This window comes from Primulina tabacum, chromosome 2 (genome assembly GCF_025594145.1).
Source record: "Primulina tabacum isolate GXHZ01 chromosome 2, ASM2559414v2, whole genome shotgun sequence".
Taxonomy (NCBI): Eukaryota; Viridiplantae; Streptophyta; class Magnoliopsida; order Lamiales; family Gesneriaceae; genus Primulina; species Primulina tabacum.
Genome location: NC_134551.1, coordinates 4,160,531 through 4,175,894, shown reverse-complemented (window position 1 = coordinate 4,175,894; position 15,364 = coordinate 4,160,531). Strand labels below are relative to the sequence as shown.

The 15,364-nt window shown below is 39.5% G+C and overlaps 2 protein-coding genes and 1 pseudogene across 2 annotated transcripts; 2 read left to right on the top strand and 1 right to left on the bottom strand.

Annotated features, from left to right (window-relative positions):
• The first annotated feature begins 813 nt into the window (after positions 1–813).
• Positions 814–3,755, top strand: LOC142526536 (serine/threonine-protein kinase-like protein CCR1). The gene has a single exon (XM_075631009.1). The coding sequence runs from the start codon at positions 1,167–1,169 to the stop codon at positions 3,543–3,545; it is 2,379 nt and encodes a 792-aa protein (XP_075487124.1). The 5' UTR covers positions 814–1,166; the 3' UTR covers positions 3,546–3,755.
• Positions 3,756–3,838: 83 nt separating this feature from the next.
• On the bottom strand, positions 3,839–5,279 carry LOC142537173 (putative serine/threonine-protein kinase; annotated as a pseudogene).
• Positions 5,280–11,654: 6,375 nt separating this feature from the next.
• On the top strand, positions 11,655–14,798 carry LOC142526530 (putative E3 ubiquitin-protein ligase LOG2). The gene is made up of 3 exons (XM_075630997.1): positions 11,655–12,544; positions 13,532–14,021; positions 14,508–14,798. Exons 1-3 carry the CDS (start codon positions 12,078–12,080, stop codon positions 14,622–14,624), a joined length of 1,074 nt encoding a protein of 357 aa, XP_075487112.1. The 5' UTR covers positions 11,655–12,077; the 3' UTR covers positions 14,625–14,798.
• Positions 14,799–15,364: the final 566 nt, after the last annotated feature.

Sequence of the window (15,364 nt, the reverse complement as noted above, 5' to 3'; positions counted from 1 at the left end):
AAAAATTAATATTTTTTATGGATGACCAAAATAAGAGATCTGTCTCACAAAATATGATCCGTGAGATCGTATCACAAAAGTTTTTGTCTTTAATTAATTCACAATAGTTAAAATTCATATTTATATTTAAAATTATTAAGCAACATCAATTTGGTTCTTACACCTAACACCATGCATTAGATTTAAAGAGTTTTATATTTTAATTTTATACTAGATTTTGCACATATCGAGTGTCTATAATATAATACATGAATATTTTTTTATGTTTCAAATAATTGTTTTAGTTACGATTTTTTTCGATTTCAAATCATGGATATCATAGATTTAAAGATATGAGTTATCCCATATGCAATAGTAATAAGTTGAAAAAATGTGGAAAGGAACTCATTATAAATATTGAAATTTATGAATAAATTTAGGAAATGAAATCCATATATCAAACACGAAATTCACGTGAGATTGTCTCATCGGTTAATTTTTATCTAATTAAACTCATCAAAAATTTTATTTTTCTCTTAACTCGTCTTTTCTATATATATATATGTGTGTGTGTCTATGAGACCGTCTTTCATGAGATATATATTTTATCAAATATGATTTTGGGACAAAATTGAAAACTTTTTTGGCTTGAGAGGACATTAAAATGTCTCGTTTGGAGTCTTATAAAATCACTGAATAAATACTTTATAAAATCATTGAATAAATACGTTAAGGAAAAAAAATCATTTAATAAATATAGAAATTTTTAAAAATATCTATTTTTGTATGATATATGACATCCGAATCCAATGGAAATCTAAAATCCATACCGGCACAAGGCGACTGTGGCCCACTTTTGCGACGATGCATGTGCAAAATCAATTGACTGCCCGAACATGATTTGTTCAATGAATCTTGAAAGGAAGTCTGCGGGAATTAAGAATGCTTTTTTCACGCAAATTTCCAATCATAGGTGATGAGTTGAACTTTCGAGCGAGAGACAGAAGAGACAAGGATATGAAAGAGACGAAAATGGTAAAACCCGTAGAGATTTACAGCCAAAACTCAACAGTAGATTCGAGCATTCCAACGGCCCACCGTGCAAATGGCAACCAGCAACACCCACGTTCTCTACTCATCACCTGCTGAGCAAGCCCAATTTCATCGCTGTACCCTCTCTCACCTCCATGACATCGTACAATTACGCTGTACCCCAGTCAAGGATCCGAGTTATGAGAAATCTTCACAATTCTCTTCCAGGGTCTTCGTTGAATCCAATGTTCTTTCATTGTTCCTTCTTGTTTTTTCTTTTACTTATGGATTCTGCATATGGGTTCGGCTCAATGTCCACCATTTCCGCGTCGTTTGGGAATTATGGCATTTTTTGTGCTATCGATGCTAGTGGCAGGCAAGATGTGATTTGTTGGGATACCAATAATAGCTCCTCTACTGCTTCGAGTTCAATGCAGTATTCAGCGTTTTTGCCTCCTATGGTGGCGCTCTCTGGAGGAGAGGGGTTTTTGTGCGGTATTTTGGTGAACACTTCGCGGGTTTATTGTTGGGATTCAGCGAGATCTTCCGAGAGCTCAGAACTTGTACCTCCGGTGTTTAAGACGAATGCTTATTCTCATGTCGCTGCTGGTAAGGACCACGTTTGTGCGATTCGGGGATCTTATTACTCGGAAAACGATTCTGGCAGCGTTGATTGTTGGGATATCGTTCGTGTATCCAACGGGAGTGCAAGTTGGAAAGATAGTGCCAGGTTCTATGACCAGAATGCTAGTATACTCGTGTTCAGGAAACTTGTTTCTGGTGATGGGTTTAGCTGTGGTCTTGTTAGAGATGGAGGGATTGCTTGCTGGGGACCAAAGTCCAGCAGTCTTGTTGTTTCGGACATATCAGATAATTTCGTGACCTTAGCTTCTGGGCTAGACTCCGTTTGTGGTGTTCTGCAGGTTTCTGGTGTGGTCAAATGCTGGGGTGCCAATGATTCATATGGTAGCCCTCCAGCCGGGGATCGATTCGTGTCGCTGGCTGCTGGTGCGCACCATTTTTGTGGAATCAGAGAGGACAATCATGGAATCGAATGTTGGGGGAATTTCAATACTTCCTTGATTCCAAACGGATCTGGTTTTCTCGCAATTGCTTCTTCGAACTTTCTTACATGTGGGATCAGAGAAGGTGATCTAGTTCTTGATTGTTGGTTTGCAAACATTTCATCGCCAGGTGATTATGATCCTCCGTTGCAGTTATGCAGCCCAGGATTGTGTAGCCCCGGTGACTGTGGGGAAAGAATGTTTGCTTTCAATGCGAGCCTTCTCAATGAGCCGGATTTGACAAGCTTGTGTGCTAGAAAAGATCTAAAGATTTGTTTGCCTTGTGGGTCGAATTGCTCCGAAGGTTTTTTCGCGTCTAGCTCGTGTACGGGGGATGCAGATAGAGTCTGCACATCTTGTTCTCTCTGCCAGAATAGTTCTTGTTCAGATATTTGCAAGCTCCAGTCTTCACCAGAGTCACAGCAGAAGCATTGGAATCAGTTGCGACAACTGCTGCTCGTAGTCGGGTCTTCGGCAGCAGGATTCCTGCTAATCTTGCTCGGCTGGTGTCTTATACCCCGGGTTGTCGCCAGAGATCAAGAAGGGACAATGAAGAGGCAACTTGTGTCATGCATTCGCAAGCCTGACCAAGAAAGCGATACCAATACCGATCAACATCCTCTGGCATCTGTTGTCCCATGTCTTGGAGTTGCTCAAGTGTTCCGACTCTCAGAATTAAAGGACGCGACAAATGGATTCAAGGAGTTCAATGAGCTTGGTAGAGGAAGTTATGGTTTTGTCTACAAAGCCGTCCTTCCAGATGGGAGACAAGTGGCGGTAAAACGAGCTAATGCGGCCACAATTATCCACACCAATAACCGTGATTTTGAAATGGGGTTGGAAATCCTGTGTAGTATTCGGCATTGCAATATCGTGAACTTGTTGGGATATTGTACTGAAATGGGGGAGAGGCTTCTGGTTTACGAGTTTATGCCACATGGGACTCTTCATGATCACCTCCACGGAGGTTTATCGACTCTGAACTGGAATCTGCGGCTGAAAATTGCTATGCAGGCAGCAAAGGGAATCGAGTATCTGCATAATGAAGTCACACCTCCTATAGTTCATGGCCATGTTAAGAGCTCGAAAGTTCTTTTCGATGCTGATTGGACAGCTCGGGTTGCTGATTTTGGGCTTCTTAGTCCAAATGAAAGGGATCTTAGTGCTGACATGAGAATGGATATTTATGGCTTCGGTATTGTGCTTCTTGAAATTCTTAGTGGAAGAAAACCTTGTGATGCTGATTGCATGCCTCCAAATTTAGTCGAATGGGCATTACCACTTATTAGAGAAGGCAAGGCAGCTGCCATAATCGACCGGCATGTTGCTCTTCCAAGAAACTTTGAACCACTGCTAAAACTTGCGGATATAGCAGAGTTTGCTCTGAGAGATCATCGGAGTGAAAAGATCACTATGTCGAATTTGGCACTTTTGTTGGAGCAAATAGTGAAGGATGGATTGATCTTGTAGTTTCACATACATTTTTTGCATCATTTGATATGTTGATTATTAAAAACACAGCATAAGATAGGCAGCTTTTGGCTAGTAATACTCTCTTGCAACTGTAAATTTCGTATGAGCTTCTGTACATTATGTTGCTTCCAAATTAGCACAGATGGGTTGTTATTTCGACATTTTCCTTTTGAAATAAATAAAATATATTTTTGGGATTAGTTTTTATTCGGTTCGGTACCCTTGCTAATCCTATTGTAATGACAATGCTGGTATTTTTTACTTCAATGATATGGAAATACTGATTGGAACCTTTCGTCTTTCAGAGAGATTCGTCAACTATCATTCTGGGACAGTGAATGATTGCTTCTGATGTGTTTTGATCTTCTTAAGATCAGCAATGAGTCCCGGACGTGATATCTCAACATTATCTGTTTCAATCTCATTGTTTAACATCTTGATTACAGTGGACATGAAGGCCGGAGCCTGGCCATCTCTTGCACACATAGCAGTCCAACTTTCAAGAACCGAACAGCTTCTTTTTTCGGAAAATCTCCATTCAGTGCAGAATCCGCCAGCTTCAAAAGGTTCTTGCCATTGTAAAGTTCCCATGCCTGCACAGGCAAACGTGTGAAAGTGTGATCATTTTCTCATCGTACGGGTTAATTTTAGAGTCTTGACTAAACCTGGAAAAATGGCTACCTTGTCCACAAAAAAATGCTCTCGATGGTAATCAACAATAGGGCGCCCGCTGACTATTTCCAGCAGGAGTACTCCGAAGCTGTAAACATCTGATTTCGGGTAAGATGGCCACTATGAGCGTATTCTGGAGATAAATACCCCCTTTTTATGCATCCCGAACAAAATAAACATGATGAGAGACACCAAACGAGTGTATAAAGAGCCCTAATTCAAGAAATCAGACAACAGTAATATAAGTGGAAACTTACAATGTTCCTGCGACACTAGTAATTATGTGCGATTTGTCGTCTCTAAACAGCTTTGCAAAGCCGAAATCGGCAAATTTGGGCGTGAAATTCTTATCAAGAAGTATATTACTTGCCTTGATATCCCCGCGTAGGATATGAGGATTCAATTCTTCATGGAGGTAACAAATCCCTTTTACAATTCCTAATGAAACATGTTTTCTCAAATTCCAAGTAAACTTCACCCTTTTCACCTCACTCTCTATTCATAATCAAAAGTATATGCCAAAAAAGTTGAAAATAGACGATTTTTATACCCAAGAAATAATGCTAGAGGCTATTATTTTCCATGTAATTGTACACCAAAAATCTTTGAGCTCCAGCTACGCAACATCCTCGTAGAGTAACCAGATTTTCATGTCTAATATCAGACAATGCAGCTACCTCAGTTAAGAACTCACTTTCCCCACGCATCAAATCTGGTTCGACAGATAAAACTTTTACCGCCACATACAATGTTGTACTCTATTAGCGGCCCCTAAATTTTTTTTGATAGTTGACCATTAAGGAGAGCTAAATTTTGCATCCATGAATCCAAAAAAAATAAAAAACTAAAGATCTAACAGTTTACCTTGTAAACAGAACCGCAACCCCCCTCACCAATCTTGTTCTTGAATCCCTGAGTTGCAGTTTCGAGTTCACTGTATGAGAAAACATGAAATTTTGGATTTGAGATTGTTTGATCGTTTTCATCTTCTGTAGCATTGGCTGCCAAAGTATTTGGGGAGGATTTGAAACAGCTTAAAATATAGGAAATCGGTTCCATTGTGCTATATTTTATTGGTCTTAATATTAGAATTTTCTTGATGGGATTGGTGAATTTGTAAAGGAATGGAAGAACGTTGCTAAATATTAAAGAAATCGGGAGAAGGAGAGGAAAGAAAAGACGGAGATCCGGTTAATAAATTTATAGACTCTAGCCAGACGCATTTAATTTGACTTTTAAGGTGAGAATTTTTCAAGTGCTCTCCAAGTTGTGCGAATTCGTAATAAATCTTCTCCAGCATGTAAATACTAAGTACTTTGTAAGACCTGAAAATTGTTATACAGCGGACACACAGAGAATTTAAGGAAGAGATGAAAGGTTTTATCTAACAGCAAAGTTGGATGGAATACTTAATTTTTTTGGAAGCACAAATCATATTCGCAAATATTGTTCTTCATATGACATGAAAGTCCCAAACTTGATATCTAATCGTAACAATCTGTTCTCCCGAACTCACAAAAAATGATCTTAGATCACATTCTCACATGGTCAATCCAATTGTAAGACCGTGTGCTTAGTCTCTTTACCAAAAATTATTATTGGTGGTAACAGTGTAACTAAAATCTTTTAAACTATACAGCAGTTCAAATATCACGTTTTGATAACTCTACCAGCAAGGAAAATTATTGCACTCAACAATCTCTTTAACAATAATTACACTCTTTACAATTATAATTGAAATCGAACATGTGACATCTGCTCTGATACCAATAATCAAACCAAGTACTTGTTTTGATATGCTGCACACCTATGTGAGCACCGATGAGGTGTCAATCACCCATTAGATGCGCAATTTTTCTATATTTCATCACATCCTTGTGTTTGGTCAAGTTTCTTGAAATTGAGAACTGAAATCAATAAAACTGACTTGCTTATGGGAAATCTAAAATTTCGTAATGGGCTATCATTTATTCACCCACACTTAGTATGTAATAAACACGTGATATATGGTTGCCCGTAACTTATATCTTGTGGTTCTCCAAAATACATTAATCTACAGAGATTTAAAAGTCTAGCCAGATGTGTATCAAATAAATTAGCTGAAAGAATATTACTTCTGTTTATCACGAAAATTGCGGGGCGTGCCAGGCACGTGTTCGTGCCAAATGCGAATGATCCGACTTCTTTGTCAAGCGTTGCGAGTCTCGATTCGACCGTTTGTTATAGTTCCTTCGAAATGTCTCAAAAACGTAAACACAGAATGAGGAATATGACAAAATTATAGGAGGAATCCATTAACAACATCAAATATCATTATGTTGCTATGAACTTGACCAATATTTTTACAAAGAAGACTGATAAACATATGGAATATTTGGAATACTTTGCTAGTAGAACTAGAAATTGACATGAACAGACATAAAATTGATAAGGAATTCTGCAGAGCTTTTGTTGTAGCTTTTTGTATTGATTTGTCGGGGGCTTTCTCTGATTCTCTTCCCTCCCTTTTGTCACATTCCGCACATCAGTTTCTCCTCGCCACGATCACCCCACGATCTTCCACAATCTTCCACCTTGGGTACTGGCCGTAACTAGCAGCAACATTCTTCCGCTGGTCCAACTGCAACTACATTGGGCTTCATCTGTTGGGCTTCTTCTGTTGGGCTTTATAACTATTTTTTAGGCATAAAAATTGACCCCTAGCAAATTTGGGTCAATGGTCAATTTGGCTCATTTTGGCTATTTGACTAATTCTATCAATTCGGTCCAGTGGGCCAAGTTGACTATTTCTTTGCTTTATTCGTTATCCTACCTATTCAAAGCTCAACGTAGAATCATATGGTTACAAAGAATAGTTCAACAGACTTGAAGAAGAATTGACAGATGAAACACATGTTCTTCCTCCAATAGAGTGTGCATTCCCTGAACCATATCCTTATCTCTTTTTTCCTCATTTTCTTCCCCCAAATCTCCATCGGAGCCCACCGATCTTCCCGAAGAAACTGCCGATTACATCGACTTTGTGATGCCATCCAAGTTTCTGAAAATTGACATCATCAATCCCCTTTACATCAAGCCACACATTCTCAAGGTAGGTATGTTTCACCTTTTTTCCAATCCTCATCACAAAAACATTGTAGAATATATCACATTTCATGCTGCACTCAAGGTGTTTGTGAATATGTTTGAATAAGTTTTTGATGAGGAATACCTTGCAACACCCACGGCATGATATCTTAAATAATCTGCTTTCAATGTTTTCAACTTTTCAGGATTCAAGCCACACCTGTTCGGAGACGTTGATTAAAGTGGGAGATTTCAAAGCACAAAGAGAGAGGTTGGACAGTATGCACTCTGAGAGAAAGGTTATTCTAACAACTCTCCAATAGAAAAATGTGAACTTTAACTCCAAGGAAGAGCTGGTAAAAAAATTGGAGGCTGAACTCGCTCAGCATAAAACCCACATGATGGCCCTTCTGCATGACAATGAAGCCTTAAAAGTTCTCTCCGATAAGCTCAAGGCCGATATCCAGCACTCGATAAGCTCAAGGCCGATATCCAACACTTGGGTGATGATCTGGTGTAACAAAGCATGCTTACTAGCAGTGGGAGCACACCTTGTAAACAGCGGAGCAGACTCGGGCATAGTGCATATCCAAGTGGGAAGAATTACGCCGTCTTGACCTTTCTTAAGCGCTCATGCATCACCATTAACATTTCATTTTGGTATTTTTTTCGATGTTCGGACCACTCTGTAGTAGATATTTATTTGCCATGATTTGGATTAATGTTGAATTTTGGATGTTGGATAATGCCTGGAAATCAAATTTTGTTGATGGAATTATGTTATGTCTGTTGCTTGGGTTTTTCCACATGTGTTTACACATATTTGTATTTCTGGAATGTCACGTTTACTGAGGAAACTCTGCCCAAATTTTTGTAAAAAATCACTTAAAAATAACGGCTAACTAGCCTGTTTCCCTTAAGATTCTCACAACACGCTATCATCAATCCTCATTAACATCCATACTTTCCAAACACCATCAAAGTATCGAAATATGTAATAAACGTACTCTACACGTCATCAATTTGGCTATCAAGACAGCACATTATTCTCTTAAAAAACACATCAGCTGCAAAGGATTCCATGAGCAAATTTTTTTTTTATTTATTCACAGATGCTCCATCACTATTTGCAAAAAAGTTCAGCGGGGAATGGCTTAAAAGCCTATTCCTCGCATATTACAGAAACTTCCTACGAGTCAATATCTCAAAATTAGCCAAAGTGGCTATCCAGCCTACTTTGTACAACACTTCTCATCTATTTCATCTTTATAAAACATCTATCTCCGACTGTCGATCTTTCATCTGAGCCGGAGCTAAGATTAAATCCTCCATTTGTAACTCTTCTTCCTCACTACCTTCAGTATCCTTCCTCCCAAATTTTTTCTTCTCTCTGAGTGATTCCCCCATCTTAGATCTGCGATCAGCAGCTTTTTCTCTCAACAAACGTCGTTTTTGGGTCCGAGAAAGCGATTTTGGGAACTTTGGATGCTCTACTCATTTCCATATGCCGTTGGGGATTGCTCTGGGAGGAACAAAAAAACGGGATTTTCTTTCATATTTTTGAGGTTCTGGCCTCTGTATTATCTTCTGGGATAACTGCGGGTAACTTCTTCTCTCGCTAGTTACCAACCTAGGAGACGAGTTCCTTCTGAGGTACTGGGTCTCTGGCCTTTTGGCCATAGATTCCCTATCATACCTCATATTTTTCTCACCATAATGCACACCACTCCCACTGTAATAGCTGTCTTTTTCATGAAAAATTTCTGTTTTCTTCCTCTTAACCTCAAATATCATTTTCCGAGGCACCCAACACTTGCTTATAGTAACTCCTGGCCTAATGGACATGTCCTCACCTCCATTCTATCTCCTCTCATTGATTAAGAAATGCAAATCGGTATTGCTCACATTAACATTGACCACTGGGAGAAAAGGATCTTTATCCACTATCATTGTTTCTTTCTTCTCGGGAAATTTTAGAACTCCCTTGTTGATTCTTTCCTGCATGACATTTTTGAAAACCCAACAAACATTAGTACTATGGTCGAAGGAATTGTGATACTTACAGTAATCTCTTCATTTCATCTCATCTCTGGTGGGCAGCTTATGATCTGGGGGGAATGTTATAAACTTTTCCTTCATCAAGTGATCAAATATTTCTTCTGTCTTTGACGCATCAAAGGTGTAAGGCGTTTGAACTGGAGAAGCATTTTTTTCTCGGAAATTCTTCATTCTTGTGCTTCAACAACGGGACTGTACATGATCCAAAATTCACCACTTCTGCTAAGGCAACTTCTTCAACTTCCTGAAGTAAGAGCCAACAGTAGACTTCCTTTTATGACTTTCCACACGCAATAATTCCTCATACTCTGATACCTTGGCAGCAAGCTCATAAAAATCGCGGAATTTCATCCCTTGGAATTTCTTTCTCAACTCAAAGCCAAGTGCTCGCTGCGCCATTTTCACATATTCTGATTCTGGAATGAAAACTTTGCACCTACTCCTCACTCTTTTGAATTCGCAAATGAAATTATTAGCAGATTCTCCCGGCTTCTGGACCACTCTCGACAATTCCGCTATACTGATCTCAGGTACTGTTCTGAAAAACTGTGTATGAAACTGGCGTTCCATGTCATGTCAAGTCATAATAGAATTCCAAGGTAGTGTGGCATACCAAGTAAACGCAGTACTAGTCAATGAATTGGGAAACAAACGCAGCTTGTAGTTGGAAAAATTATCCAAATTTGCTAGTTCCCCACACTGTATTGTAAACCTCGCCACATGTTCCACGCTAGATTGACCGTCTTCCCCCGAGTACAAAGTAAAGTATGGAATGCGATATCCATGTGGGTAAGGATTTTCACGATCAACCACATCGGGGTATGGTTTGTAGAACTCTTGTCGGTTGATTGGCCTCACCCCTGGGCCATACAACTCTTGGATGACATCATGTACAGTCTCGAAGTCCAAGACTGAAGTTCGTCGTAATGTTTATGGGAAATAATTTGCCCCCCGAGTGTTATTCCCCGAACTTGGAACTGAATACACATGCATTCCCCCATCACCATACATCCCCGGATGCATGCTAGGAGAAGTCACATCGAACATATTACCAGCTACTTGTTTACCACTGATGTAACTTTGGCGTTTCGGACCCAACTCATCTTCCCTCCTGTGTGGAGGAGTATACTTGCCTTCCTCAACAGATCCCAGAGTCGGTGATTCCTCCAAGCGGCGATTTTCACCTGCTTGAGAACTCCCCGCTCCCTGGCCTTGGTCTTCAGGCCGTTTATTTCCAGTTTCCTTAGGTCTATCATCTTTTGGTGACTTATTCTCTTTCTTCAAAGACTTCCTCCATTCCCTTATTTCTGTCATAAATTCCATCATAACAGCAGTAAAGGATTTGGTCATTTCGTTGAGATCCCCACAGATATTTTTCTCCATTGACAACATAATGTTTGTTGGAAGTCCCTTACCACCAGAAAATGAAATTCCTTCCTTCGCAGCCTCTTCTTCGAACTTGTGTACCAGTCGTTCCACTGATCTTCCATCAGCATCGGTCTCTTCCTTCTGTGAACGATGACCTTTTCCTGTGATGGGAGAATTCCTTCATTCTTTTCAGTACGCTTTGAAGGCATTGGGTCCCACTGGACGTGCCAATTTGTTTATCACGAAAATTGCGGGGCGTGCCAGGCACGTGTTCGTGCCAAATGTGAATGATCCGACTTCTTTGTCAAGCGTTGCGAGTCTCGATTCGACCGTTAGTTATAATTCCTTCGAAATGTCTCAAAAACGTAAACACAAAATGAAGAATATGACAAAATTATAGGAGGAATCCATTAACAACATCAAATATCATTATGTTGCTATGAACTTGGCCAATATTTTTACAAAGAAGACTGATAAACATATGGAATATTTGGAATACTTTGCTAGTAGAACTAGAAATTGACATGAACAGACATAAAATTGATAAAGAATTCTGCAGAGCTTTTGCTGTAGCTTTTTGAATTGATTTGTCGGGGGCTTTCTCTGATTCTCTTCCCTCCCTTTTGTCACATTCCGCACATCAGTTTCTCCTCTCCACGATCACCCCACGATCTTCCACGATTTTTCACCTTGGGTACTGGCCGTAACTGGCAGCAACATTCTTCCGCTGGTCCAACTGCAACTACATTGGACTTCATCTGTTTGGCTTCTTCCGTTGGACTTTTTAACTATTTTTTAGGTAGAACAACTTCTTTAAAAAATCCCCCGTAATGTATATTTTATCTTATAATTATATTGGTATATAAATAAAGATAATAGAAAATGAAGTCATTATGAAAAAGGAAAGAAAGGAGGAGGAAGCAAAACTCGAAAATGGTGAAGTTGGCATCATTTTCAACGTTGCAGGTGGAGCTTTACGCTACCTCCAAACCCCAACCCCACCACCGCCTTCGTCCATTCCCCTTTCTCATTATTAGATTCGTCTTCCAATTCCTTTTTTTCTTTAATTATTGATTCATCTTTGTTATCCCCACCAATCTTTAAATTAAGCAGTATTAAAAATTGTAATTCTTCGCCCTTTCCTTGTGTAATGTATCTACTTCCTTCCTCCTTTTCATTACGTCCACGCAATTAACAAAACCCACATTCGCTTTTCTCTTCTCAAAATATTCTCGACTTCCATTATTGCCCTTTTATGCGGCAATGAGTTTTTGATGGGTTCCTGCGGCTGGAACTCTTGAATTTTGTGTTTTTGTTAAAGAAAGGTGGTGTTTTTCCTTGAATTATTTCGGATTTGTATGCGACATGGGTAATATTGGGAGCAGCGGGGTGCACGGGCGGAGAAGGAGCTCCAGCAGGCGGAGCCACCCTTCCCCTCCGACGCCGCAGGATCCGCAGCCCGAGATCACGGCTAACCGATATGTTTTCGCAGCTGCGACGCCGTACCCTCCTGCGCAGTACCCTAATCCCAACGCGCCACCTTATTACCAGTACCCGGGTTACTACCCACCACCGCCTGCATCGATGCCGATGCCTCTTCCAGCACCATACGATCACCACCACGCGGCCGCGCATGCTAGTTGGGTTAACGGGAGGTACCCCTACGGACCCATGATGCAGCCTCCGGCGCAGCCGTACGTTGAGCACCAGAAGGCGGTCACCATTCGTAATGATGTTAATTTGAAGAAGGAGACTTTGAGAATCGTGCCCGATGAGGCACATCCTGGAAAGCATCTCGTTGCATTCACTTTTGATGCCACTGTGACTGGAAGGTTTATTTTTTCTCTAAGAACTTTCTATTATGTTAAGTTTTATAAAGATTCATGAATGATTAGCTGTGATTTTGGTTTTATTTGGAATACGCAATACTCCGTTTGACTGATCTTGTGGAAATTTCCTTCGTGTGAACTTGTCTTTCTATCGGTATCTTAAAGAAGCAACTATTGTTGAATATTAGTTCATCTTGGAGTTGGGAATGATTTTTCGCTCTATTAAACAAGTTTAAACCTTGATACCGATCTTGAGCTCGTTCCAAAACTTGTGTAATTGGTTCCGACCTTGTTAGATTGATACAAATATTACTGAAAAATAAAAAGGCCAAGCTTGAAAATGTTTCGGCTCTCTAGGTATCAATTGAGCTCGATTGTATGGGTGCAAGTGCGGTGTTTCATTGTTCCCATGGTTTTTGAGTTTTTGTTGGAACCTTTTTTCCCCTAGTATTTCGAAAGTGTGTTATACTTCTCAATGAATAGAGGTAGTGGAAAATATTATTGTTGGGATTTATATTTGGTAAAACATTTGGAAGCTGTTCTTTAGGAGGTTCATATTCTTGGAGAACTTAACGTCAAAATCTCACTTTATCACCGCTACATTACGTTGGTCAGCGGGGAGAGTTTGATAAGTTCAAACACTATGGAATATTTTTCTTTTGGAACTTGTAAATAATCATTTTTATAAAGTGACTGAATTTGAAATGTACCTAGTGGAATCCATTGAGTAGAATCTCGCTTGTGTGGTTCTGGGACTCATGGTGTCACTTAGTGTGCATCTGGGGCTCACCGTGTGACTCTTATCCTCGCCCAATATCCTTTTTTGAAAAAAACTTTGGATTCAACTCTCAGATACCAAACTGATTTACAGGCGAACCTTTTAAAACTCAAACTTGGTACTGAGTTGTTTTCTAGCTTTTTTGTTCTACTTATTTTGTATGCTTCTCTTGATAAAGTAGGATTTTAACTTGGTTTCCTTGCTGCATGCAGCATTAAGATAATCTTTTTTGCCAAGGAAGGTGAAGATTGTTGCTTGACTCCAACAAAAGAAAGCTTACATCCACCAATCGTTGTTCATTTTCATCAAGGTTTAGCCCAAAAGTTTAAACAACCATCTGGCACTGGAATAGACCTTTCAATGTTCGAGGATGGAGAATTGTCTAAAGACAGTGACTTGGATGTGTACCCATTAGCAGTTAAGGCTAAGGCTACATGCTCAGATAACAACAGTGGCAATCAGAACAGTGGATCCTCAAACTCCCAGATAACTCAGGCTGTGTTTGAAAAGGATAAAGGCGAATATCATGTTAGGGTGGTGAAGCAAATACTATGGGTGAATGGCATGAGATATGAATTGCAGGAGATTTATGGGATTGGAAATTCGGCAGAGGATGAATTTGATGCAAATGATCCTGGAAAAGAATGTGTTATATGTCTTTCGGAACCTCGAGACACCACTGTCCTTCCATGTCGACATATGGTACTCCTCCTCTCTCCCCAGCATTACAATTTCACACCACTTTATGCTTTATATCAGGAAGATTTTTGAAGAAAGGTGTGCCAATAATAGCATGTGGTATAAATGGGATCTTTCAGGGTTGGGCAATAATAGTCACTTAACACTCTCCCTCACATATAAGTTGGAGACTGGAGAATTTGTGCCTGGAATTTATGTGTAAAGGGTACTTCTTGATGATGGTCAGTGTTAGGCAATAAATACATAGAAATTCAAAATAAGGACCTAAAACTAATTCAATAAAATCTATGGGATTTTGTACATCGCAGATCTTGAAATATATTGGAAGCTATTTTTCCTAAAGCTAGAGCTCAAGGGATTCTTCAACTAGATCAACTTTGGTCTTCCTTGAACACTTGATCTCTTGCATTCACGAAATTTTGTTTGAGTAAAGGTGCCTGTTAGTAGCTTATGAATGATGTTTCATTGTTTTTTTGCTTCGATGTGTAGTGTATGTGCAGCGAGTGTGCTAAAGTTTTGAGGTTCCAAACGAACCGGTGTCCAATATGCCGGCAACCAGTGGAGCGTCTTCTAGAGATTAAAGTCAGCAATGGCGCCGATGAATGAACAAAATCAGCTGCCGCAGTTTCATGTTCTGTAAAGTTGTTTTTCTTTGTTTTTTATGTTATTATTTTCTCATGGTTTTGTGCCCCTTCTGCGCACTTCCCAGACTATAACTTGAACAGAAGGCTCACTTTTAAGCTATTGCACCTGCTATACACTAAGGTTTTGGTTTGTTGACTGGATGGATTTGTGAAATAGAAATGAGTAGTGCATAGTGACATTTCCTCCAAAACACTTTGGTTGGACGTGAAAACAAGTCCAATATATGGCTTGCTTTACTACAGAAAAAAGTGTGGTTAAACACATGCGATTTTACAGTAAGATATTGAAAACCATACAAAGAGGCGATCGGGCCTTATTTACGAAATAATACAGTTCCAGACAGGCATATGAACACCTTGATTTGTGACTAGAAGCCGACTGTTGTACTTTTTGTAGCATTACAAGCAGTCTATAGCGAGAACAGATTCCTTGCTGAATATAAACCCAGTATTGGTTGCGTGGGCACGATCACGGGCTAATTTGGAGTTTATCCGAGTTGGTCATCGCATGTATTTTTAAGTGGAAAATTATAACATAAAATTTAAACGTTCTGCCAATGAGCATGAGATTCGGCTTATTGCATTAGTGCCCTAACAAAACTGTAAGGCCCATAAATCTTCAAAAAAAAATATTAACAGATTAATATATCTAAAAACATATTTAATATGTATGTTAATTTTTTTTACCACATTTATTCATTT